Source organism: Scyliorhinus torazame, chromosome 7 (genome assembly GCF_047496885.1).
Source record: "Scyliorhinus torazame isolate Kashiwa2021f chromosome 7, sScyTor2.1, whole genome shotgun sequence".
NCBI lineage: Eukaryota > Metazoa > Chordata > Chondrichthyes > Carcharhiniformes > Scyliorhinidae > Scyliorhinus > Scyliorhinus torazame.
Genome location: NC_092713.1, coordinates 69,415,497 through 69,443,243, shown reverse-complemented (window position 1 = coordinate 69,443,243; position 27,747 = coordinate 69,415,497). Strand labels below are relative to the sequence as shown.

General features: G+C 51.5%; 1 protein-coding gene across 8 annotated transcripts in view; it reads left to right on the top strand.

Annotated features, from left to right (window-relative positions):
- LOC140426289 (armadillo-like helical domain containing protein 1) overlaps nucleotides 1-27,747 on the top strand; it is a 146,951-nt gene that overhangs the window by 10,773 nt on the left and 108,431 nt on the right. For 6 of the 8 annotated variants that reach the window (XM_072510861.1, XM_072510867.1, XM_072510863.1 and 3 more), the window contains exons 3-4: nucleotides 9,465-9,533; nucleotides 15,142-15,308. In XM_072510861.1, coding sequence (XP_072366962.1) covers nucleotides 9,465-9,533; nucleotides 15,142-15,308 — 236 coding nt within the window. The remainder of the gene's footprint in view (nucleotides 1-9,464; nucleotides 9,534-15,141; nucleotides 15,309-27,747) is intronic. The other 2 variants (XM_072510865.1, XM_072510866.1) reach the window with 1 other exon arrangement.

Genomic DNA, 27,747 nt, shown 5'->3' with positions numbered 1-27,747 from the left:
CTTCTGAAGATATGTAAAAAGGAAGAGTTTAGAGAGAATAAATGTGGATCCTTGATGCACTATCAATTACGACGAGACAAGAGTAGAAGAATGTAACCGAGGCTTTATTAGATGTGTGGCCTCCTACAGCAGCTGGCAAAATGGCTGCTGTTCGGAGAGCACACACATTTATACTCCGCCTACTGGGCAGAGCCAACAGGCAGGGATCTACCCCCGTACCTGTAGTACAGGGGCCTTACCGTAATACCAGTATATACAATATAATACAACAGTGGTGACTACCACATTCGCCCCCTGTTAAAATGAGTCCAGCGGCGGTAGTGGAAAAACTATTTACATACAGATTGGCTTTAAAATTACAGAGAAGGTTACAAATTTAGACGATCGGGCGCCTTGATCTGTCGTTGAGAGCGCTGCAGTGCTGGTGGCGACTCAGGCGTCGGCTTGGTCTTCGGTGACTCTGGGAGCGTGTCGACATCCTCTTCATCCCCGGGTGGGTCCAAGGGGAGGACAGATTGTCCTGGAGCGGGGGTGTGGTGGGGTGCGCTGGGGGGAGGGAGGGTGGCACCGGGGCAGAGGGGGGGGGGGGTGTGGGGACCCAGCTGGTGCCAGGTCCCTGAGGGAAACTGTGTGTTGGCGGCCGTCGGGATACGCTACGTAGGCGTACTGCAGGTTTGCGGGGAGTAGCTGTACCCTCTCAACCAACGGGTCCGCCTTGTGGAGCCGCACGTGCTTGCGGAGGAGAACGGGTCCTGGAGCTGCCAGTCACATTGGGAGCGAAATTCCGGAGGTGGATTCCTGGGGAAGGCAAAGAGACGTTCATGGGGGGTTTCGTTAGTCGCAGTGCACAGGCCGAATGGAGTGAAGTGCGTCGAGGAGGACCTCCTGCCAGCGGGAGGCCGGGAGATTTCTGGACCGTAGGGCCAGCTGGACGGCCTTCCAGACCGTCCCATTCTCCCGCTCCACCTGCCCGTTTCCCCTGGGGTTGTAGCTGGTCGTCCTGCTCGAGGCAATGCCCATGTTGAGCAGGTACTGGCACAGCTCATCGCTCATAAATGAGGATCCCCGGTCGCTGTGGACATAGGCGGGTAAACCGAACAGAACAAAGATGGTGTTGAGGGCTTTGATGACGGTGGCAGACATCATATCGGGTCATGGGACGGCAAAGGGGAATCGGGAATACTCGTCAACCACATTGAGGAAATACGTGTTGCGGTCGGTGGAGGGGAGGGGCCCTTTGAAGTCCACGCTGAGGCGTTCAAAGGGGCGGGAGGCCTTCATCAGACGCGCCCGTTCTGGCCGGTAGAAGTGCGGTTTGCACTCCGCGCAGACCTGGCAGTCTCTGGTGATAGCTCTGACCTCCTCGATGGAGTAGGGCAGATTGCGGGCCTTAATGAAGTGGTAAAAGCGGGTGACTCCTGGGTGACAGAGATCATCGTGCAGGGTCCAGAGTCGGTCCTCGATCCTCCACCACAAGATCTTATCATTTTTGATCTTACCCCGCTGTGTGTTAAACATGAAGGCAACCTACCGTTGGTCAATGAGGAGAGTGAATCTCCTGCCGGCCAGGTAATGCCTCCAGTGCCGCACAGCTTCGACGATTGCTTGTGCCTCCTTTTCGACGGAAGAGTGCCGGATTCCGGAGGCATGGAGGGTTCAGGAAAAGAATGCCACGGGCCTGCCTGCCTGGTTGAGGGTGGCGGCCAGAGCGACGTCTGATGCATCGCTCTCGACTTGGAAGGGGAGCGTCTCGTCGACCGCATGCATCGCGGCCTTGGCGATGTCGGCCTTAATCCGGTTGAAGGCCTGGTGAGCCTCGGCCGTCAGTGGGAAACCGGTGGAGTGGATGAGTGGGCGGGCCTTGTCCGCATAGTTAGGGACCCACTGGGCGTTGTACGAAAAGAACCCCAAGCATCGTTTGAGGGCCTTGGGGCAGTGGGGAAGGGGGAGTTCCAGGAGGGGGCGCATGCGATCGGGCTCGGGCCCTAGAACTCCGTTCTGAACCACATAGCCGAGGATGGCTAATCGGTTCGTGCTGAACACACTTCTCCTTGTTGTAAGTTAGGTTGAGGAGTGTGGCGGTGTGGAGAAATTTGGAAAGGTTAGCGTCGTGGTCCTGCTGGTCGTGGCCGCAGATGGTGACGTTGTCCAGGTACGGGAAGGTGGCCCGCAGTCCGTACCGGTCAACCATTCGGTCCATCTCCCGTTGGAACACCGCAACCCTGTTGGTGACGCCGAAGGGGACCCTAAGGAAATTGTGAAGGCGGCCGTCTGCTTCAAACGCAGTGTATGGGTGGTCCGCGTTGCGAATGGGGAGCTGGTGGTAGGCAGATTTCAGGTCCACTGTGGAAAAGACCCGACACTGTGCAATCTGATTGACCATATCAGATATGTGTGGGAGGGGGTACGCGTCGAGCTGCGTGTACCGATTGATGGTCTGACTGTAGTCAATGAACATCCTGTGTTTCTCCCCAGTCTTTACTATTACCACTTGGGCTCTCCAGGGACTGTTGCTGGCCTCAATAATGCCTTCCCACAGAAGCTGCTGGACCTCCGACCTGATGAAGGTCCTGTCCTGGGCGTTGTACCGTCTGCTCCTGGTGGCGACGGGTTTGCAATCCGGGGTGAGGTTTCCAAACAGGGAAGGCGGGTCGACCTTAAGGGTCGTGAGGCCGCAAACAGTAAGGGGTGGTAGGGGCCCGCCAAATTTCAGGGTTAGGCTCTGGAGGTTGCACTGAAAGTCTAGGCCGAGAAGCAAGGCAGCACAGAGGTTGGGGAGGACGTAGAGCTGGAAGCCGCTGAACTCTACGCCCTGGATGGTAAGGGTGGCGATGCAGTACGCCCGGATCGCCACTGAGTGGGATGCGGAGGCCAGGGAGATTCTTTGGTTAACGGGGTGTACCGCGAGGGAGCAGCGCCTGACCGTATCGGGGTGGATGAAGTTCTCAGTGTCCCCGGAGTCCAGAAGGCATGATATCTCGTGCCCGTCGACCTTCACCTTTGTCGACCCAGTCGCGCGGTTGTGCAGTCGAGACTGGTCGATCGTGACGGAGGCGAGACGCGGCTGGTCGTCGGCGGTTGCAGGTGATGAGTGGCCCGATGAAGTGCCCGACGGGCATTGGTCCTGAGGCGGGTAAGATGGCGGTGCCCACGGGCCGCACATGTCCTGGGGCAGGCAGGATGGCGGCGCCCTCGAGCTGCACGTTTCCTGGGGCAGGCAAGATGGCGGCACCCATTGGTTCTGAGGCAAGCAAGATGGCGGCGCCCACGGGCTGCATGTGTTGTGGCTGGAGCAAGATGGCGGTGCCCACGGGCCGCATGTGGTCTGAGGAGAGGAAGAAAGCGACGCCCACTGGCCACACGTGGGGGGTGCAGGGACAATAGCGGCGATTGAGCGGGCCTGGCACACTGCAACAAAATGCCCTTTCTTGCCACAGGTCTTGCAGAGCGCGCTCCGCGCAGGGCAGCGCTGCCGGGACTGTTTTGTCTGTCCGCAGAAGTAGCACTTGGGTCCCCGGGGTTGGTTGGCTGCCGAGCGGCGCAGGCGTAGGGTTGGCTGGGGGCGGTCGCTGATGGGGTCCACAAAGGGGTGGCCGCTGGCGGGGTCCACAATGCACAAGAGGGATGGGTCGTGCGGTCGGGGGCATCAGCCTGTACGTTGCGTGAGGTGACTGTGACGAGAGCGTTAGTTTCTTGGTCGCTGCGAGGTCAAGTGTGGCCCCTTCTAAGAGGCACTGGCGGATGTAGTTCGACCCTATGCCCGTAACGAACGCGTCTCTCATTAGCAGGTTCGAATGTTCAGAGGCCGAAGCGGCCTGGCAATCACAGTCTCTAACCAGGGCAAGCAGGGCACGCCAGAAATCTTACACAGACTCACCGGGAAGTTGGTGCCGTGTGGACAGGAGGTGCCTGGCGTAGATCTTGTTGGTCTGCTGAGTGTAGTTCTCCTTCAGTAGCACTATGGTCTCTACGTAGATAGGCGCATCCCGGACGAGGGGAAAGACGTTGGAGGTCAGCCGCCTGTACAAAATCTGGAGCTTCTGTGCCTCTGAGATTGGGTCTGTTGCAGACCCGATGTATGCTTCAAAGCAAGCTAGCCAATGTTGGAAGTCCTTTTTGGCGTCTGCTTGAGGATGCAACTGCAGGCAATCCAGCTTGATGCGGAGGTCCATCTTTGAAAAATCTCTGTAATAAATCGATGCACTATCAATTACAGTGAGACGAGAGTAGAATGTAATCGAGGCTTTATTACACAGAGATGTGTGGCCTCCTACAGCAGCTGGCAAAATGGCTGCTGTTGGGAGAGCACACACATTTATACTCCGCCTACTGGGTGGAGCCAGCAGGCAGGGATATACCCCATACCTGTAGTACAGGGGCCTTACCGTAATACCAGTATATACAATATAATACAACAGTGGTGACTACCACAATCCTTTAGAGGCAGAGATAGGAGAAATTATAATGGGGAATAAGGAGATGGCAGAAACATTAAACAAATACTTTGGATTTGTTTTCATGGGAATAGATAACAAAACATTCTGGAGGTAGTAAGGAATCAAAGGTCTGATGAAAACGAGAAATTTAAGGATATAATATTTGTAAAGAAAAAGCACTGGTGGAATTATTGGGACTAAAAACTAGCCATATCCTCGACCTGATGGTTTACACCCTAGTTTTTTTAAAGACTTGATGCCTGATATAGTGATTGATTGGTTTTAATCTTCCAGAATTCCCTAGATGCTGAAATAGTCCCAGTGGATTGAAAGCTAGCAAATTCAAGAAAGGAGGGAGAGAGAAAACATGGAATAGGTTAATTAGCATCAGCTGTAAGGAAAATGGAGGAATCCATTATTAGAGGCTGAATTCTGCAGAACCTCCTCGGCTTTGCTTTCAACAGACTTGATGGTGTGCAGCTCCCGGAAACACCCTTATTTGAATCCCCAGTGACAACCCTGTGCACTATTTGGCCAATTTCAGTTGTTTTAAGTGACAGAAACAGTTGCAACACTCTGTTGCCAGTTCCTGGATGCAGTCTTCATTTCTTTTTTTTCCAGCTGTGCCACACTCCTCTTCTCCCTCTAGCAGAACCTGGTCAGATGGACTAGTTTTCACATCTGCTGGAGGTCATGTGAAGTGAGCCTGTTTTACATCCCACAGCCGTGTTCATTTAATAGCCTGATTTAGTATGCATAGATCCAAAGAGGTTGCAGGAGCAGAAGGACCTGGGTGTATGTGCATAAGTCATTGAAGGTTGCAGGACAGATTGAGAGAGTAGTTAATAATGCATACACTATTCCAGACTTTATAAATAGGGGCATTGAGTAGAAGAGCAAGGAGGTTTTATTGAACTTGTGTAGAACACTGGCCATGGAGTATTGCGTTGAAGTTTTGGCGCCGCACTTTGGGAAGAATCTGAAGGTATTGGAGAGAATCCAGAAAGGATTCATGGGAAATGTTCCAAGAATGAGGAGCTTCAGGTATGAAGATATATTGAAGCAGTTAGGACTGTTTTCCTTGGAGAAGAGAAGGTTGAGAGGAGATTTTACAGAGTGGTCTGGGCAGAAAAGATAGGGAGAAACCTTTCACTCAGGAAAAGACCAAGAACCAGAGGACACCCATTTAAAGTAATTTGCAAAGGAAGCCACAGTGATATTAAAAATAATTTTTCACACAGCGAGTGGGTCCTGTCTGGAATGCAGTGCCTGAGGGTGATAGTTCGATTGAGGCTTCAAATTGTTATTTGAAGAGGAAGTGCAGGGCTACGAGGAGAAGGCAGGGGACCAGCATAACCCATTCAGATAGCCGGTGCAGACAGAATGAACTGAATGGCCTTCTTGTGCACTATAATAATTCTGTGAATCTGTAATAATTCTGTGATTGTGTGCAATTTCCCCAAACACATTGTTTCCCTTTCAGAAATCGTCTCCAATTGCTGCCTGGCAATTGCCATTGTTCCCTGGGACAGAAATGGTACAGGCGGCCACCACTGTTGCCTCTGACCAAACTCCAGCCACTTGCCCCCTGTGCATGTGCTCCAGTGCCTTCAGCCAATCAGCTTGCGCTGACTCATGCATAAGACAACAATGTATTTGATGCGACCATTCACACGAAACAAGGAGAAGTAAACCGTGGCTTTAATCGACTAGAACAGTGCCTGCCTGTGACTGCTCTGCTACCTGAGCCGCCTACAGGGCTACTGCTCTTTATACCTCCCCTCAAGGGGAGGAGCCAGGGGCAGAGCCCACAAAGGCACCAACATGATACATCACAGGTAATACCTTACAATGGTCCACAGGTGGAGTCCTCATGGGCAACAGCGTGATACAGTTACATACATGGTGAATGGTTAATGCAATACATTCACCACAGTATTCAAGAACTTGAGAAGAAAAGGAGGTTGGAAATGGAGCAGTTTTAGGGATGCATGGGTCTTAGCGTAAAATAACTATTTTTGGAGGATCTGCAGTAAAATGGTGGGATACACAGCAGATTGGCGTGTGGTATGACAAATTTAGCTTCGTTCAGAATTTAATGGCAGTTGTGGAATTTGGCTGTTTTGGGGAGATGGGAGTACTGCAAAGTGAAACATAGGACTGGAAATTGAATAAAACTTACTGTATGATTGCTGAGGTTTGGTTGTCGTGATATGACAACCAATAATTTGAATTAATGTGCGGTTTTGGCTGTAGTGGAAGGAAGTAATGGCTCCAGGATGTGATAGCATCATCAAGTATTTTGGCAGCAGGTGTCTTTTAGCATTGCTGGAAGTGGGCAACAGTCTGTTAGTGCCTGTCCGGCGCCCCGTAGGGACTAGGGTGGGCATTGCCCTTGAATGGGCCGTGTGATGTCGGGTTGGGGTGTATGGTGGAGGGTGGGGTGTGGGGGTGTAGGGGCACCCATATGGCCGGTATCACTCTGCAGAACCAGGGGCCAAGGTGGAAGATCAGTGGGATACGCAGCAAGATGGCACGGGAATGGTACGGGAATTGAACCGTGTTGCTGGCCTGCCTTGGTCGTCTTTAAAAGCTAGTGATTTAGCCCAGTGTGCTAAACCAGCCCCAGATTGTGGTACTCTAAATGTGTGCCACAAATACCCAGTATGTGCAATCCGGAATGCATTGACGTCTCTGTCGTGGTGACGGAGAATTGCCATTTGCCGTCAAATCGACACCTGCTGCGATTTCGGCATCGGAACCAATTCTCCACCCAATCGCGGTTCCCGATTTCGGCGTCAGCCAACCTAGAATCCTGCCCCATTGATGTATTCCTTCAGAGGTTAGCAGGCTGAAACTATTGCAGAAACTATGAATTCCCTGATGGAAGAAGGCACACAGAGATGAATGAGTCTTCTAGGTACTGAAACAGGAGTTCTGATGTTCCAGTAGTACACATTGTAGCTGAGGGCTGGGCAGTTTACCTGGACAGGGCTCTTTCTGCTGCTACCTGTTAGGGGGTAAAATGGCAGACTGCCGAAGTTCAGTTCCACATGCAACACTACAGGTTCCAGCAGCTTGGGGCCAGTCATGTGACATGCCTCCCACTTCTCCTCCTGGGCTTTGGATAAAGGATGTACTTGCCCAGAATCTTGTCTGGAATCTTGAGAGATTTAATAGAGTTCTTCCAGACACATGGGTCAGAAACTTCCGCTGTTCACACTGGCGGGATCTTCTGGTTCCGCCGATGGCGCAACCCGGCCACGGGTTTCCCAGCGGTGAGGGGTGCATTCGATGGGAAACCCAATTGACAACGGTGGGATAGAATATCCGGCTGACCACCAATGGCAGGCTGCCTCCTCCACTGCAAAACACGCGGTGGGTTGGGATGGATTGGATTTGTTTATTGTCACGTGTACCGAGGTATAGTGAAAAGTATCCCGCCCACTGTCTCCGTGGCCAGAGCTCTGCTCTGGAAATGTGAAGGGTGTTGGTGCATTTCTTTGGAATTTGATTTCCTGCAGTCACAGACATAGCGCCTCTATTTTGAAAATATAAATTTAGAGTACCCAATTAATTTTTTTTCCAATTAAGGGGCAAATTAGCATGGCCAACCCAGCTATACTGCGCCACCGTGCCGTCCTGGGCATTAGCGCCTCATTAAGAATAACAAGGACCCTGCTGGTTTTTTGAAATTCCTATGGTATGAGCTATGGCCAGTCAGGCATATCAGGTCAAAGCCTTTGTCTATTTTTAACATAAAATAATAATTTATAAAGTAAGCAGGTTGACATAGACATAGGTGAAGCAGCATTTCACTTGCACCTCCTTCAATTCGGTCTACTGTCTACTGCTCTGAATGCGGTCTCTACATTGTGAAGACTTAACGGAGACTGAGTGACTGTTTTATGGAACACTTTCGCCATCCTCAAGCATGACCCCAACCTTACAGTCACTTGCCATTTCAATTAGCATCTTGCTCTCACACCCATGTGTCTGTCCTTGGCCTGCTGCAATGCTCCAGTGATGCCCAACGCAATCTGGAGGAACAACACCTCCTCTTCCGATTAGGCACACTTCTGGACTCAAAATTGAGCTCAACACCGTTAGACTGTGAACCTTCCCCTCCATCTTGACCCCCCCTCCCTTTTTGTTTTTGTTTCCTTGGTTTGTCCCAATGTAAAAAAAAACTCCTCACAAGGTCATCTGTCACTTGTTTTTCAGTTTTACTTTAACTGATCACTGACCTTTGTTCTCCTATTAACACATTCTGCTATCTTGCCTTTATGTCACTGTTAGCACTTCTTTAGTCCTTAATACCACCATTAACACTCCCTTTGTCTTGTGACACAACATTTTTGTCAATCTCTCATTAGCTCTGACCTATCCCTGACTTTCTCTGCTGCTCCACCTCCTCCTCCCTCTCCAACTTTCATTCATTACATTTTGTGATGTTGGAAGAGATTGGGCGGCGATATAGGTGGGGTTTAGAGAGACACACAATGTAACCAACCAGAAGACCAAGTCTAAATCAATAAACAATTTATTGATGAACACACCTGAAGGCACATAGTCAGGTTCATGATTGTATAAACAGAAAAGGGCCTCAAGTTACTGAAGCAGTTCTTACACAGTCCGTTGTCCGTTTCCAAAGTGCATTGTCCAAAATTGGTCATAACCCACAAAGCACATAGCAAGTAAGTCACACAGGAATCCAACATCCTTGGCATTTCTATCCCTCTTCAGTTCAGAAGATGTGTCTTATGGACTCAAAATGTCAACTCTGTAACACTGCAGATGCTGCCAGACTTGCTGAGTTTATCCAGCATTTTTTGTTTTTATTTATGACACATATTTTTCTTGTCTTCTGGCTGGTACAACAGTTATAAGTCAGGCATTTTTAATTTAAAAAAAGATATTAACTTATTTGGTTTATTTATTCTCTGGAAATTGGGAGCATTGTTCTATTATGCCATATTAACAGGAGAACAATCATTATTTTCATAAGTACTTAACTTCTTTGAACAGCTACATGGTTGGTACCTGTGTAACTGAACAATTACAAGCCATTGGTGTATTTTTATCTGCAACAAGTGGGTAAGCATTGACTTAATCATTGCGATAATATTTATATCATCAATAGCTCTTCATTTTCTATTTTGGTGAAAATGTGAACTTTTCAGTTGTTGTCTGGGGCACATGCCAACCATTTCTGGAGAATTAGGCCCCTAATCCAAGACCTCTGTAAATGTTACTTTAGACTGGTGCTTGAAGGTGGGCAATATACTTATAGCAGTCTGTCACTCACTTTCAATGCGACTACAACACTCCAAATCCTATTACAGAAATGCATTTGAGGGGCAGCATGGTGGCGCAGTGGTTAGCATTGCTGCCTCACGGCACTGAGGTCCCAGGTTCGATTCTGGGCCACTGTCCGTGTGGAGTTTGCACATTCTCCCCATGTTTGTGTGGGTTTTGCCCCCACAACCCAAAGATGTGCAGGGTAGGTGGATTGGCCACGCTAAATTGCCCCTTAATTGGAAAAAATGAATTGGGTACTCTAAATTTATTTTTTAAAAAGAAATGCATTTGAGATTGAGAACTCATTAACGCTTTAATTTAAAAGCAATAATATACCTTTCTCTCACTATAATCATGTTAAATTTGTGAAACATGTTTATAAGTTTTTTTCAGCTGTATGTTTTGAATTGAACTGTTCTTTCTGGTTCGTGTAGATAAAGTTTAAGCATATTCAGTCTGAAGAACATTTATTATTCATATAAAGGCTTGTACTTTACATTTTCTTTAAAAAAATAAATTTAGAGTACCCAATTCTTTTCTTTCCCAATTAAGGGGCAATTTAGCATGGCCAGTCCGCCTACCCTGCACATCTTTTTGGATTTTGGGGGTGAGACCCATGCAGACACAGGAAAGAAAGAATGTGCAAACTCCACACGGACGGTGACCTGGGGCCGGGATCAAACCCAGGTCCTCGGCACCGTGATGCAGCAGTGCTAACCACTGCGCCACCGTGCCGCCCCTGCACTTTACAGTTTCTACAGTATCTGTGTATATGTTGATGTGTTGGGTACTCTGGATCTGTGGAGACTGTGTTTACCTTTGCAGTAACATAGACAGGCTACCAACACGTGTAATAGTACAACTCTATTTTATTTAACTAAGAGCTGTTAAACATACTTGCACTGTGGGTCGACACTATGTTAGATTGACTGAAGACCTATGCCTAACCTGACCAGCCTATACTGCTAGCACATGGTGGATGTTTGTGCTCCTGACTGCGGGCTCTGTCTGGCTCAGAGGCTGCATCCCGAATGAGCGGGAAATCTAGTGCCCTCTGTCTTTATAGTGACCGTGCCCTAACTGGTGATTGGCTGCTGTGTTGTGTGTGTGGATTGGTCTTGCAGTGTCGGTCAGTGTGTGTCTCTGCACCATCATATACTGATGTGTATATTATGACATCCCCCTTTTCAAAAAGAAATGTGTGTTCGTGGTAATAAATAATGTAGTATGCGAATGTTCCTAACTATGTGTGGCACATGCGAGCATATTTACAGGACTATGTACAGAAACTCTAAGATATTTACATTGGAAGGTGTCTAGTGCAGATGGACACAAAATATAACTAGAACAACAGTGTGTACAAACCAGCGAGTTAATCAAACAGGGTAACGAAACAATCAGTTAATGAATTCAAAGAGTCCATGAATTCAGGCAGTTCATAAATCCAATCTCTGAGGTGGGCGACGAATTCTGGTTGACCGCCTCAAGGGTGGGTCAGGGGCCGCCTGTTCTGGAATGGGCGGGACTGTGTCAGACTCAGAGGGTGGCAAAGCGAAAGGGAGATCTGCAAAGTCCGTGACGGGTTCGTCGTGACGTCGAGGCAGGACCTGCTGATCTGGTGGCGAGCGAGGAAGGAGTCGTAGTGCCTGCCTATTTCGGCGAAGAAGAGAGCCGTCTTGTAGACGAACCAAAAATGACCTCGGGGCCACTTGTCTGAGCACCACAGCGGTGGCGGACCGACCACCATCGAGAAGTTGGACGCAGACCTCATCATCAGGAGCCAGAGCAGGGAGATCCGTGGCGCGGGCGTCGTACGCCCATTTGTGTTGGGCCCGAGACAACCGCATTCGATGAAGGACTGGAAGGTTGTCTAAGTCCGGGACATGAATGGCCGGCACCGTCATCCGCAGCGTGCGATTCATCAACAATTGAGCCGGTGACAGGCCAGTGGACAATGGAGATGATCTGTAAGCAAGCAGGGTGAGGTAAAAATCGGATCCTGCATCGGCCGCCTTGCACAGGAGTCGTTTGACAATGTGCACCCCTTTTTCAGCTTTGCCATGGAATTGGGGGTAATGGGGACTGGACGTGACATGTGTGAAGTTGTATCGTTTGGCAAAATTGGACGACTCCTGACTGGCAAAACACGGGCCATTGTCGGACATGACCGTGAGCGGGATGCCATGGCGAGCGAAGGTTTCCTTGCACGCACGGATGACCGCAGTTGAGGTGAGGTCGTGTAACCTAACTACCTCCGGGTAGTTTGAGAAATAGTCCACTATGAGGATGTAGTCCCGGCCAAGTGCATGGAACAAGTCGATGCCCACTTTGGTCCAGGGGGATGTGACCAACTCATGGGGTTGCAAGGTCTCCCTTGGCTGAGCAGGCTGGAAACGCTGGCATGTTGGGCAGTTAAGAATGACATTGGCAATGTCCTCATTGATTCCAGGCCAGTACACTGCCTCACGGGCCTGTCGGCGGCATTTCGCCACTCCCAGGTGGCCCTCATGGAATTGCTCAAGGACGAGGTTCCGCATGCTGTGCGGAATGACGATCCTGTCCAGCTTTAGTAGAATTCCATCTACTATCGCCAGGTCATCTTTAATGTTATAGAATTGAAGGCATTGTCCCTTGAGCCACCCGTTTGTCAGGTGGCGCATGACACGTTGGAGCAGGGGATCGTTGGCCATCTCACGACGAATCTGGATGAGTCGTTCGTCCGTGGTGGGCAGATTGGATGCGGCGAATGCCACCTGAGCATCAATTTGGCACACAAAGCCCGCTGGGTCGCAGGGTGTGGTGACAGATCGGGAGAGTGCATCGGCGACGATGAGCTCTTTACCCGGTGTGTAGACGAGTTTGAAGTCGTACCGCCTGTGTTTAAGGAGAAAGAGCTGCAGGCGCGGCGTCATGCCGTTAAGGTCTTTTTGAATGATATTGGCCTGTGGTCTGTCTCGACTGAACTTTGGGAGTTCATAGACATAGTCATGGTATTTGACGACTCCAGTAAGAAGGCCCAGGCACTCTTTTTCAATTTGCGCGTAGCGCTGTTCGGTGGGCACCATTGCACGTGACGCGTATGCGACAGGAGCCCATGAGGAGGCGTCGTCACGTTGAAGGAGCACTGCTCCAATGCTGGACTGACTGGCATCCGTGGAGATCTTTGTTTCTTTGGCCGGATCGAAAAATACCAACACCGGGGCCTTGGTCAGCTTCGCCCTGAGTTCCCGCCATTCTTGTTCGTGGGTGGGGAGCCATTGGAACTCGGCCATCTTCTTAACCAGGTTCCTGAGAGCCGTGGTGTGGGAGGCGAGGTTAGGGATGAATTTCCCCATGAAATTGACCATGCCCAGGAAGTGGAGGACCGCCGTCTTGTCCTCCGGTGTCTTCATGGCCTTAATGGCAGATACTTGTCAGCATCCGGCTGCACGCCAAACTGTGAAATGTGGTCTCCGAGGAATTTAAGTTCTGTTTGGCCAAAGGAGCATTTGGCCCTGTTGAGGCGGATTCCGGGCCATGCTGATGGATTCGTCGGAAGACGCGTTGGAGGTGATCAATGTGCTCCTGCGGGGTGGTAGACCAGATGATGATGTCGTCCACATACACGCGAACCCCTTCGATACCTTCCATCATCTGCTCCATTATTCTGTGGAACACTTCCAATGCAGAGATGATGCCAAACGGCATCCGGTTGTAGCAATACCGGCCAAATGGGGTGTTAAAGGTGCAGAGCTTCCGACTGGATGCGTCGAGTTGGATCTGCCAGAACCCCTTGGATGCGTCTAGCTTGGTGAAAAATTTGGCGCGAGCCATCTCGTAGGTGAGTTCTTCGCGCTTTGGAATCGGATAGTGTTCTCTCATAATATTGCGGTTGAGGTCCTTGGGATCAATACATATGCGTAATTCGCCGGATGGTTTTTTCACGCACACCATAGAGCTGACCCAGTCAGTCGGTTCTGTAACTTTCGAAATTACGCCCTGATCCTGGAGGTCCTGCAGCTGCTGCTTGAGGCGGTCCTTGAGGGGTGCTGGTACCCTGCGAGGTGCGTGCACCACAGGCGTGGCATTTGGTTTTAACAATATTATATAAGTGTATGGGAGTGTGCCCATGCCCTCGAATACACCGTGGTATTGGGTGATGATGGCATTCAGCTGTGTCCGAAAGTCAGCGCCTTGAGATGCGGAAGTGTCAGCGGGTGACACGGAATGAACCCTTTGGACAAGATGTGGAGATGCTGGCGTTGGACTGGGGTGAGTACAGTAAGAAGTCTTACAACACCAGGTTAAAGTCCAACAGGTTTGTTTCGATGTCACTAGCTTTCGGAGCGCTGCTCCTTCCTCAGGTGAATGAAGAGGTATGTTCCAGAAACATATATATAGACAGATTCAAATATGCCAGACAATGCTTGGAATGCGAGCATTAGCAGGTGATTAAATCTTTACAGATCGGATCTGTAATTGCAGGACTGTGCAAGGATGCAAAGGTGGGTGAGGAAAGATTGAAAAGGTTCATCCTTACCCTGCAGACGCTGTTGAAAGACATAGCGCTCAAAACTTTCATTTACCTCGATGTCACAGTGACTGTCGAATTTGAGCAGGACTATCTTGAACTTGGACTTGTCTTCACCTTCAGTGAAAGTGAGAGAGTTGAAGATATGGATGGTGTGGTCCCCGGCCGTGGAAAGGAAGAGAGCAATCTTCCTGGCGTCTGAAGCAGCTTCCAGGTCTGTAGCTTCAAGGTATAGCTGGAATCGTTGTTTAAAGATTTTCCAGTTTGCACTGAGTTTGCCGGTGATGCGGAGTGGCGGGGGAGGGCGGACGCTGTCCATACTAGCGGATGGGTGATTGCTGGTCGAAGGCAGATGACTTGAAGGTAGGTCTATTAAACTCTAACATCAGATACTGGTACCATGATGTGTTGGGTACTCTGGATCTGTGGAGACTGCGTTTACCTTAGCAGTAACATAGACAGCCTACCAACACTTGTAATAGTACAACTCTATTTTATTTAACTAAGAGCTGTTAAACATACTTGCACTGTGGGTCGACACTATGTTAGATTGACTGAAGACCTATGCTTAACCTGACCAGCCTATACTGCTCGCACATGGTGGATGTTTGTGCTACTGACTGCAGGCTCTGTCTGTCTCAGAGGCTGCATCCCGAATGAGCGGGAAAACTAGTGCCCTCTGTCTTTATAGTGACCGTGCTCTAACTGGTGATTGGCTGCTGTGTTGTGTGTGTTGATTGATCTTGCAGTGTGTCAGTCAGTGTGTGTCTCTGCATCATCATATACTGATGTGTATATTATGACATATGTTTGCAAAAAATAGCTAAAACATTTGCTTTTGGACATTTACAAGTGTACCATATTTAATTATATGAATTTTAACATTTATTCCAGACATCGATATCTGATAGAAGTTTTAGAAGTTGGTGGTGTTTTGACTCTTCTGGAAATTCTGAAACTAAAACAGTTGCGAGAAGATAACAAAGAAGAAGCATTAAAATTGCTTCAAATTATTGCGAATGCTGGACGAAAGTGCAAGGAAATAATCTGTGAAAGCTATGGTAATCTAACACATTGGCACCGATCTATGTGATTTTGGCTGTGTAGTGTAAATTCGATCTGCTTCTACGTGAACTAACCTCACCCAATGTTGTCAGCTCATTAACATAGTCTTATGAAGGTCCTACTGTGTAGTGTGAGGTGCTTGGGAATGGACAGGAATTTCAGTTTCCAACAACCAGTGAAAGACCAACAATACCGTTCTTCTGTGTAGAGAGTGCCCGGGCTGGGATGTCAAAAGGTGAGGCATGAAGATGGACCAGACAGAATACCTTTTTTTGAGACTTATTAAGGCCTCACTCAGAAAGTCCATTACAAATGAGTACTATGTGGTTGAAGGGCTGGTTAGATGCTCCAGTTACTCCGGGAAAGTGGAAAGTATTTCTTCACACTCCTGATTTGTGTCTTGCAGATGGGGGACAGAGTTTGGAGAGTTAGGACATGAGTTACTCACTGCAGAGTTCCCAGCCTCTGACCTGTTCTTGTAGCTACAGTATTTATATTTTTATTAAGGCATTTATAAGAACAGTCAATACAAATCAATACAAGAGCAAGAACACACAGGAAACTCATAATGAATAAATAACTAACCAACACCCCAACCTCCCTACCATTCCCCTCCTCCTGTCCTGTCTTTCCCATTTTAGCCCCTTTATCCCCACCTCCTCCCCCTGCTGATGCCTCAATTCTCCTTGAAGAAGTCAGTGAACAGTTTCCATCTCCGGCAAACCCATCAACTGACCCTCTTATAACGAACTTCATTTTCTCTGACCTTAGGATCTCCGGCAGGTGACTCACCCACACCCCCATTTCGGTGGCTCCAAGTCCCTCCTCTCCAGCAAAATCCATCTCCAGGTTACCAGGCAAAGGCCAGAACATTGGTCTCCCTTGCCCCCTGGACTTCTGGGTCTTCTGATACTCCAAATATTGCTACTTCTGAACACGGGACCACCTTCACCCTCAACACCTTGGACATTATGTCCGCAAACCACTGCCAGAACCCTTTAAGTTTCAGACATGCCCAAAACATGTAAACATGGTTCGAAGGCCTCCCCGCGCACCGCCCTCACCTGTCCTCTATCCCCTCAAAGAACCTGCTCATCCTAGCTGCCGTCATGTGCACCCTATGAACTACCTTAAACTGGATAAGGCTGAGCCTGGCATTCATCCTCCTCAGAGCCTCCTCCCACAACCCGGCCTCCATTTCCCCCCCTGTTCCTCCTCCCATTTCCATTTGACTTCCCCTATCGGGGCTCCATCCCAGTCCATTAGCCCTTGCCGATCTCAGACATCTTGCCTTCACCCACTCCTTCCCTCGATAGCACCTTATCCTGCAATCCCAAGGGCGGCAAACCGGGAAAGGATGGCACCTGCGTCCTCACAAAGTCCCAGATCTGTAAGTATCTGAACCCGTTCCCACTGGACAGCTCCTATTCCTCCTCCAAGTATTCTAAACTCGCAAAGCTGTCCCCCACAAACAGGTCCACAAACCGCTCGATCCCTGCCTGTCACCACCCCTGAAACCACGCATCCAACCCCCCTGGTGCAAATCTGTGATTGTTGCAAACCGGTGCCTGCACCGAGACACCTTCCAACCTTAGATGCTGCTGCCGCTATCCCCACACCGGCAGGGCTCATGGAGTATTTGGCTGGTGAGAACAGCAGAGGTGCCGTCAACAATTCCCCTAAACTCGTACTCCTGCAAGAGGCCGCCTCCATCTACCCCCAAGCCAATCCCTCCCCCACTATCCACGTCCTCACTATAGCAATGTTTGCTGCCCAATAGTAATTCATTATGTGAGGGGAGGGGGGATAGAGAGAGCGGGGAGGGGGGATAGAGAGAGCGGGGAGGGGAGGGGGAAAGAGAGAGCGGGGAGGAGAGGGGGAATAGAGAGAGCGGGGAGGGGAGGGGGAATAGAGAGAGCGGGGAGGGGGGATAGAGAGAGCGGGGAGGGGGGATAGAGAGAGCGGGGAGGGGAGGGGGGAGAGAGCGGGGAGGGGAGGGGGGATAGAGAGAGCGGGGAGGGGAGGGGGGGATAGAGAGAGCGGGGAGGGGAGGGGGGAGAGAGCGGGGAGGGGAGGGGGGATAGAGAGAGCGGGGAGGGGAGGGGGGAGAGAGCGGGGAGGGGAGGGGGGATAGAGAGAGCGGGGAGGGGGGATAGAGAGAGCGGGGAGGGGAGGGGGGATAGAGAGAGCGGGGAGGGGAGGGGGGATAGAGAGAGCGGGGAGGGGAGGGGGGATAGAGAGAGCGGGGGGGGGGATAGAGAGAGTGAGGAGGGGGATAGAGAGAGCGGGGAGGGAGGATAGAGAGAGCGGGGAGGGGGGATAGAGAGAGCGGGGAGGGGGGATAGAGAGAGCGGGGAGGGGGGATAGAGAGAGCGGGGAGGGGAGGGGAGGGGGGATAGAGAGAGCGGGGAGGGGGGATAGAGAGAGCGGGGAGGGGGGATACAGAGAGCGGGGAGGGGAGGGGGGATAGAGAGAGCGGGGAGGGGGGATAGAGAGAGTGGAGGGGGGATAGAGAGAGTGGGGAGGGGGGATAGAGAGAGCGGGGAGGGGAGTGGAGTGGGGATAGAGAGAGTGGGGAGGGGAGTGGGGGGGAATAGAGAGGGAGGGGAGGGGGGATAGAGAGGGAGGGGAGGGGGATAGAGAGAGCGAGGAGGGGGATAGAGAGAGCGGGGAGGGGAGTGGAGTGGGGATAGAGAGAGTGGGGAGGGGAGTGGGGGGGAATAGAGAGGGAGGGGAGGGGGGATAGAGAGGGAGGGGAGGGGGATAGAGAGAGCGAGGAGGGGGGATAGAGAGAGCGGGATGGGGAGGGGGGGATAGAGAGAGCGGGGAGGGGAGGGGGATAGAGAGAGCGGGGAGGGGAGGGGGGATAGAGAGAGAGGGGAGGGGGGATAGAGTGAGAGGTGAGGGGGGATAGAGAGAGCGGGGAACGGAGGGTGGATAGAGAGAGCGGGGAGGGTGGATAGAGAGAGCGGGGAGGGGAGGGTGGATAGAGAGACCGGGGAGGGGAGGGGGGATAGAGAGAGCGGGGAGGGGAAGGGGGATAGAGAGAGCGGGGAGGGGAGGGGGGATAGAGAGAGCGGGGAGGGGAGGGGGGATAGAGAGAGCGGGGAGGGGAGGGGGGATAGAGAGAGCGGGGAGGGGAGGGGGATAGAGAGAGCGGGGAGGGGAGGGGGATAGAGAGAGCGGGGAGGGGAGGGGGTATAGAGAGAGCGGGGAGGGGAGGGGGATAGAGAGAGCGGGGAGGGGAGGGTGGATAGAGAGAGCGGGGAGGGGAGTGGGGATAGAGAGAGCGGGGAGGGGAGGGGGGATAGAGAGAGCGGGGAGGGGAGGGGGGATAGAGAGCGCGGGGAGGGGAGGGGGATAGAGAGAGCGGGGAGGGGAGGGGGGATAGAGAGAGCGGGGAGGGGGAGGGGAGGGAGGATAGAGAGAGCGGACAGGGGAGGGAGGATAGAGAGAGCGGGGAGGGGGGATAGAGAGAGCGGGGAGGGGAGGGGGGATAGAGAGAGAGGGGAGGGGGAATAGAGAGAGCGGGGAGGGGAGGGGGGATAGAGAGGGAGGGGAGGGGGGATAGAGAGGGAGGGGAGGGGGGATAGAGAGGGAGGGGAGGGGGGATAGAGAGGGAGGGGAGGGGGGATAGAGAGGGAGGGGAGGGGGGGATAGAGAGGGAGGGGAGGAGGGATAGAGAGTGAGGGGAGGGGGGATAGAGAGAGCGGGGATGGGGGATAGAGAGAGCGGGGAGGGGGGATAGAGAGAGCGGGGAGGGGGGATAGAGAGAGCGTGGAGGGGGAATAGAGAGAGCGGGGAGGGGGGATAGAGAGAGAGGGGAGGGGGATAGAGCGAGCAGGGAGGGGAGGGGGGATAGAGAGGGAGGGGAGGGGGGATAGAGAGAGCGGGGAGGGGGGATAGAGAGAGCGGGGAGGGAGGGGGGATAGCGAGAACGGGGAGGGGAGGGGGGATAGCGAGAGCGGGGAGGGGGCATAGAGAGAGCGGGGAGGTGGGATAGAGAGAGCGGGGAGGGGGGATAGAGAGAGCGGGGAGGGGGGATAGAGAGAGCGTGGAGGGGGGATAGAGAGCGGGGAGGGGAGGGGGGATAGCGAGAGCGGGGAGGGGAGGGGGGATAGAGAGAGCGGGGAGGGGGGATAGAGAGAGCGGGGAGGGGGGGATAGAGAGAACGGGGAGGGGGGATAGAGAGTGAGGAGGGGAGGGGGAATAGAGAGAGCGGGGAGGGGGGATAGAGAGCGGGGAGGGGAGGGGGAATAGAGAGAGCGGGGAGGGGGGATAGAGAGCGGGGAGGGGAGGGGGAATAGAGAGAGCGGGGAGGGGGGATAGAGAGCGGGGAGGGGAGGGGGAATAGAGAGAGCGGGGAGGGGGGATAGAGAGAGTGGGGAGGGGAGGGGGGGAGAGAGCGGGGGAGGGGAGGGGGGATAGAGAAAAAAAAAAGTAATTCATTATGTTTGGCAAGGCCAACCCGCCCCCCCCTCTCGCCCCCATTCAAACAGCACCTTCTTAATCCATGGGGTTTTCCCTGCCCACACAAACCCCAAGATCCAAGTATTAACTTCCTTAAAGAATGATTTTGGGACAAAGATCGGGGGTTTCTGAAAGACAAATAAGAGTCTCGCCAGCACTGTCGTTTTCATTGTCTGCACCCGCCCCGTCAGCTACATCCCACCTCTTAAAATCCCCCCTCAGTGGTTCCACCAATCGCGCCAAGTTCAACTTGAGCAGCTGCTTCCATCCCTGTGCCACCTGAATCCCCAAATATCTGAAGCTTGTCCCCACCACTTTCAATGGCAGCTCACCCGACCACCTCTTCTGCTCCCTGGTCCTCGATCGGGAACACCTCACACTTCCCCATGTTTATCTTATACCTGGAAAATCAACCAAACTCCTCCAGAATACTCATAATTCCCCCGATGCCTCCCAGTTGGTCCGAGAGATAAAGCAACAGGTCGACCACATATAGCGAGACCCTGTGCTCAACCCTCCCACCCCACACAATCTCTTTCCAGCTCCTCAACGCTCTAAGCGCAAATGACAATGGCTCTATTGCCAAGGCAAAAAGCAATGGGGAGATGGACACCCCTGCCTTGTTCCACGGTGCAGTCCGAAGCACCCCGAGCTCACCTGATTCGTTCACACGCTCGCTAACGGCGCCCTATACAAAAGTCGGATCCAGCCTACAAACCCCTGCCCGAACCCGAACCGTCCTAACACTTCCCACAAGTACTCCCATTCCTCCCGATCAAAAGTCTTCTCTGCATCCTTTGCTACTGCCACCTCCATGTCCTGTCCCTCCCGGCATCATTATCACATTTAGTAATCTCCTAACATTCGGCAACAGTTGCATCCCCTTTACAAACCCCGTCTGATCTTCCCTTATCACCCCCGGCACACAGTCTTCAATTCGTGAGGCTAGGATCTTTACCAGCAACGTGATGTCCACATTTAGTAGCGATATCAGGCGATAGGACCAACAGTGCTCCAGATCTTTATCCTTCTTCAGTATTAGGGATATGGACGTCTGTGACAATGTAGGGGGGCGTTCCCCCTTTTCCCTAGCCTCATTAAATGCCCTGACCACCAGGGGCCACGGGTCCCCCCCAAATTTCTTATAAAATTGTACAAGAAACCCATCCGGACCCGGGGCCTTCCCTGCCTGCATCATCCCATCATCCCAATGTCCTCCATCACCTCTACCACTCCAATGGGGGCCCTCAGCCCGTCCACCAGGTCCTCCTCCACCTTGGGGAACTCCAACCCATCCAGGAACTGCTGCATTCCCTCCCCCCGGCCGGGGGCTCCGATTCGTAAAGCCTCCTGTAAAACTCCTTGAATACCCCATTCACTCCACCAGGTCCAGTACCACTCTTCCCCTCCCGTCCTTCACCCTTCTGATCTCCCTCGCCACTTCCTGCTTCCTGATTTGGTGGGCCAGCATCCTACTCGCCTTCTCCCCGTACTCATACACTGCCTCCTTGGCCCTCCGCAACTGACTTCCCTGTGGACACCAACCCGAACTCCATCTGGAGCTTCTGTCTCTCCTTCAACAATCCTGCCTCTGGGGCCTCTGAATACTTCCTGTTCACCCGCAGAATCTTGTCCACCAACCTTGTCGTCTCTGCTCTTTCCACCTTTTCCCTATGCACCTGGATTGACATGAACTTTCCCCCCCCCAACCACCGTCTTGAGTGCCTCCTATAGCGTGGTGGCCGAGACTTGACCTGTATCGCTAAGTTCCACATACCCCTGAAGGGCAACCCTCACCCGCTCGCACACCTCCTCATCCGCTAACAACCCTACGTTCAGTCTCCACTGCGGGCACTGGACCGCTCCCCCTGGTCCACTTGCAGGTCCACCCAGTGCGGCGCATGGTCCGAAACCATGATCGCAGAGTACCCTGAGTCGATGGCCTCTGCCAGCAGCGTCTTGTCCACCACAAAGAAACCAATCCGAGAGTACACCATGTGCACATGGGAAAAGTACGAGAACTCCTATGTCCTCTACCTCGCAAACCTCCATGGATCCACCGCCCCTAACTTCCCCCCCCAACCACCGTCTTGAGTGCCTCCCATAGCGTGGTGGCCGAGACTTAAACATAGAAAATACAGCGCAGAACAGGCCCTTCGGCCCATGATGTTGTGCCGAACCTTTGTCCTAAATTAATCATAGATTATCATTGAATTTACAGTGCAGAAGGAGGCCATTCGGCCCCCTGAGTCTGCACCGGCTCTTGGAAAGAGCACCCTACCCAAACTCAACACCTCCACCCAGCACCAAGGGCAATTTTGGACACTAAGGGCAATTTATCATGGCCAATCCACCTACCCTGCGCATCTTTGGACTGTGGGAGGAAACCGGAGCACCCGGGGGAAACCCACGCAGACACGGGGGAGGACGTGCAGATTCCGCACAGACAGTGACCCAAGCCGGAATCGAACCTGGGACCCTGGAGCTGTGAAGCAATTGTGCTATCCACAATGCTACCGTGCTGCCCTTAAGAACAAATAAATCGGCACTATATCATTTTACCGTAATCCATGTACCTATCCAATAGCTGCTTGAAGGTCCCTAATGTTTCCGACTCAACTACTTCCACAGGCAGTGCATTCCATGCCCCCACTACTCGCTGGGTAAAGAACCTACCTCTGATATCCCTCCTATACCTTCCACCTTTCACCTTAAATTTATGTCCCCTTGTAATGGTTTGTTCCACCCGGGGAAAAAGTCTCTGACTGTCTTACTCTATCTATTCCCCTGATCATCTTATAAACCTCTATCAAGTCGCCCCTCATCCTTCTCCGTTCTAATGAGAAAAGGCCTAGCACCCTCAACCTTTCCTCGTAAGACCTACTCTCCATTCCAGGTAACATCCTGGTAAATCTTCTTTGCACCTTTTCCAAAGCTTCCACATCCTTCCTAAAATGAGGTGACCAGAACTGTACACAGTACTCCAAATGTGGCCTTACTAAAGTTTTGTACAGCTGCATCATCACCTCACGGCTCTTAAATTCAATCCCTCTGTTAATGAACGCGAGCACACCATAGGCCTTCTTCACAGCTCTATCCACTTGAGTGGCAAACTTTCAAAGATGTATGAACATAGACCCCAAGATCTCTCTGCTCCCCCACATTGCCAAGAACTCTACCATTAACCCTTTATTCCGCATTCATATTTGTCCTTCCAAAATGGACAACCTCACACTTTTCAGGGTTAAACTCCATCTGCCACTTCTCAGCCCAGCTCTGCATCCTATCTATGTCTCTTTGCAGCCGACAACAGCCCTCCTTACTATCCACAACTCCACCAATCTTCGTATCGTCTGCAAATTTACTGACCCCACCCTTCAACTCCCTCATCCAAGTCATTAATGAAAATCACAAACAGCAGAGGACCCAGAACTGATCCCTGCGGTACGCCACTGGTAACTGGGATCCAGGCTGAATATTTGCCATCCACCACCACTCTCTGACTTCTATCGGTTAGCCAGTTCGTTATCCAACTGGCCAAATCTTCCACTATCCCATGCCTCCTTACTTTCTGCAGAAGCCTACCATGGGGAACCTTATCAAATGCCTTACTAAAATCCATGTACACTACATCCACTGCTTTACCTTCATCCACATGCTTGGTCACCTCCTCAAAGAATTCAATAAGATTTGTAAGGCAAGACCTACCCCTCACAAATCCGTGCTGACTATCCCTAATCAAGCAGTGTCTGTCCAGATGCTCAGAAATCCTATCCTTCAATACCCTTTCCATTACTTTGCCTACCACCGAAGTAAGACTAACTGGCCTGTAATTCCCAGGGTTATCCCTAGTCCCTTTTTTGAACAGGGGCACGACATTTGCCACTCTCCAATCCCCTGGTACCACCCCTGTTGACAGTGAGGACGAAAAGATCATTGCCAACGGCTCTGCAATTTCATTTCTTGCTTCCCATAGAATCCTTGGATATATCCCGTCAGGCCCAGGGGACTTGTCTATCCTCAAGTTTTTCAAAATGCCCAACACATCTTCCTTCCCAACAAGTATTTCCTCGAGCTTACCAGTCTGTTTCACACTGTCCTCTCCAACAATATCGCCCCTCTCATTTGTAAATACAGAAGAAAAGTACTCGTTCAAGACCTCTCCTATCTCTTCAGACTCAATACACAATCTCCCGCTACTGTCCTTGATCGGACCTACCCTCGCTCTAGTCATTCTCATATTTCTCACATATGTGTAAAAGGCCTTGGGGTTTTCCTTGATCCTACCCGCCAAAGATTGTTCATGCCCTCTCTTAGCTCTCCTAATCCCTTTCTTCAGTTCCCTCCTGGCTATCTTGTATCCCTCCAATGCCCTGTCTGAACCTTGTTTCCTCAGCCTTACATAAGTCTCCTTTTTCCTCTTAACAAGACATTCAACCTCTCTTGTCAACCATGGTTCCCTCACTCGACCATCTCTTCCCTGCCTGACAGGGACATACATATCAGGGACACGTAGTACCTGTTCCTTGAACAAGTTCCACATTTCACTTGTGTCCTTCCCTGACAGCCTATGTTCCCAACTTATGCACTTCAATTCTTGTCTGACAACATCGTATTTACCCTTCCCCCAATTGTAAACCTTGCCCTGTTGCACGCACCTATCCCTCTCCATTACTAAAGTGAAAGTCACAGAATTGTGGTCACTATCTCCAAAATGCTCCCCCACTAACAAATCTATCACTTGCCCTGGTTCATTACCAAGAACTAAATCCAATATTGCCCCTCCTCTGGTCGGACAATCTACATACTGTGTTAGAAAAGCTTCCTGGACACACTGCACAAACACCACCCCATCCAAACTACTTGATCTAAAGAGTTTCCACTCAATATTTGGGAAGTTAAAGTCCCCCATGACTACTTGACCTGTATCGCTAAGTTCCTCATACCTCCAACCCTCACCCGCTCACACACCTCCTCATCCGCTAACAACCCTACGTTCAGTCTCCACTGCGGGCACTGGACCGCTCCCCCTGGTTCACTTGCAGGTCCACCCAGTGCGGCGCATGGTCTGAAACCATGATCGCAGAGTACCCCGAGTCGATGACCTCTGCCAGCAGCGTCTTGTCCACCACAAAGAAACCAATCCGAGAGTACACCCTGTGCACATGGGAAAAGTCCGAGAACTCCTATGTCCTACCTCGCAAACCTCCATGGATCCAACTCCCCCCCACCCCCCCCAGCCCCGCCCCCCCAATGCACTCCATGAATTCCTTCAGCTCTTCTTATTAATAATAATAATAATAATAATCTTTATTAGTGTCACAAATAAACACTGCAATGAAGTTACTATGAAAATCCCCTTGTTGCCACACTATAGCGGCAGTTCGGGTACACTGAGGGAGAATTTAGAATGCCCAAATAACCGAACAGCACGTCTTTTGGAACTTGTGGGAGGAAACCGGAGCACCTGGAAGAAACACTCGCAGACACGGGGAAAATGCGCAGACTCTGCACAGTCAGCGACCCAAGCCAGAAATCGAACCCGGGCCTCTGGTGTTGTGAAGCAACAGTGCTTTTAAAAAAAAAAAAAAAAAAATTTTAATAAACATTTTATTGAGATATTTTTGGTATAAAAACAACAACAAAATAGACAATATACATGAAACCATAACCATTGTGTAAAAACCGTTTACCTTTCGTACAGGTCCCACCCTTATTATCCCCCTACTCTAACCTAAACTGCTCCCCCCCCCCTTACCCCCGTCTGCTGACGATTAATTTCCCGCAAAGAAGTCGACGAACGGTTGCCACCTCCGGGTGAACCCTACCAGTGAACCTCTCAAGGTGAACATAATTTTCTCCATACAGAGAAAGCTAGCCATGTCCGATAGCCAGGTCTCCGACTTTGGGGGTTTTGAGTCCCTCCATGCCAATAGTATCCGTCTCTGAGTTACCAGGGAAGCAAAGGTCAAAACATCTGCCTCTTTCTCCTCTTGGATTCCCGGATGTGAAGCAACAGTGCTAACCATCTTCGCCACCGCCGACACCCTCCCGACCTCGGGCTTGACCGGTCCAAACCTGGTTCAATGACCGTGTTAAAGTCCCCTCCCATGACTTCCGGTGGCGGCTATGAAGGAGTAAGTTGCACATTTGGTGGCTCCCGCTCGGGTCGGACTTTTAGCCCTTTTCCCCTGATTTTCTACCGGACTTGAACTGTAAAACTGAAGACAGAGGAAATTGTGTACTGAATTCCCACATCGGTGCATGGAGAGAAGGACTAGAAGTGCTCGTAAAGGCAGAAACAGAAAGACAGAGAAGGCTTGGGCTGAAGCTGCAGCGGGAGATAGCATGGCGGAGGACCGGACCTCTGGTTTGTCGACCCAGCGGTCAACGGAGCAGCTGATGCAAGTTATTCAGGAAGGCTTTGCTAAGCAGAAACAGGACTTCTTGGACCCGGTTAAAAGAGTCGATTGAGCGACTGGAGCTTAGATTGGACGCCCAAGATCGGGCGATCCAGAAGGTGGAGAGGTGCTGGCTGAGCAGGAGAAACATCAAACTGCGGTGGAGTTGGAGGCTGGGATGCTGAGAGCCCAGCAGAACAAGCTCCTGGAGAAGGTAGAGGACCTAGAGAATAGGTCCCGCCGGCAGAACTTGAGAATCGTTGGGCTCCCGGAGGGGTCCAACGGAGCGGACGCTGGGGCATACATCGCAGATATGTTTGAGAAGCTGTTGGGGGATGGGGCATTCTCCCGACCCTTGGAGGTGGACAGGGCTCACAGAGCACTCGCGAGGAAGCCGCCCCAAGGGCAATGGTGGTGAGATTCCACAGGTACTTGGATAAGGAGCGCATTCCACAATGGGCCAAGCAAACACAGAGCTGTCAGTGGGACAATAGTATCCTGCGGGTCTACCAAGACCTGAGTGTGGAGGTGGCCAGGAGAAGAGCAGGCTTCAACCAGATTAGGTCGATCCTTTTTAAGAAAAAGGTGAAGTTCGGACTGTTGTATCCGGCCCGTCTCTGGGTCATGTACGAGGAACAGCACTTTTATTTCAAGTCGCCTGAGGATGCGCTGGACTTCGTGAAAAGGAAAGGACTGGTGGTGGACTGTGAACTTTTGAACTTTGCTGCAACGTTCATGTTTTTTTTCTTTTTGTTTCTCTATTCTTTAAAAAAAAAAGTTTCTCGTTTTTCGTTTTGTGGAATCTGTTTGCCTTCTGTATTGATTTGGGACCAGTGGCAGAGCTGAGTGAGTTAAGGTTTTCATTTGCACTGTTGGGGGATGGAAGTGTGCTTGTTTAGATTTCGGTGTTTTTCTGTCGGGCAATTGTGTGGGGGTTGTTTGATGTTGGAGTATGTTTGTATGAGCGGGGGGGAGGGTGGGGAGGGAACAATAGGTGGGAGACTATCCGGCGCCAGGGATGGGGGCCACCAAACTAGCTGGGCGGGCTAGCTCACGGAAGCGCAGTGGGGGGTATACATATGTTCGGTTTATCAAAGGGGTTGGGTTCGAGTGTTGTTACTAGGGGATGGAGGGGGTGAAATGTTCTGCTGATGAAGGAGGGACTTGGGCCAAGTGACAGAGAGGAGGTTGGGGGCGGAGGCTGCCTGGGGGCGGGCCGGTGGAGGCGTGGAGCATGGGCTGGAGGCGGGCCCAAAAAAGGGGATGACTGATTGGCGAAGGGGGTGGGCAATGAGCCCCCCAATTAGGCTGATCACCTGAATGTTCGAGGGTTAAATGGGCCGGTCAAGAGGGCACGTGTGTTCGTGCATCTTAGGGGACTGAAGGAGGACGTGGTAATGTTGCAGGAGACGCACCTTGGAATAACTGATCAGATTAGATTGAGGAAAGGCTGGGTCAGTCAGGTCTTTCACTCGGGACTGGATTCAAAGACTAGAGGGGTTGCGATCCTGATCAATAAGCGGGTGGTGTTTGAGGCGGTTAGAATAGTTTTGGATGTGGGAGG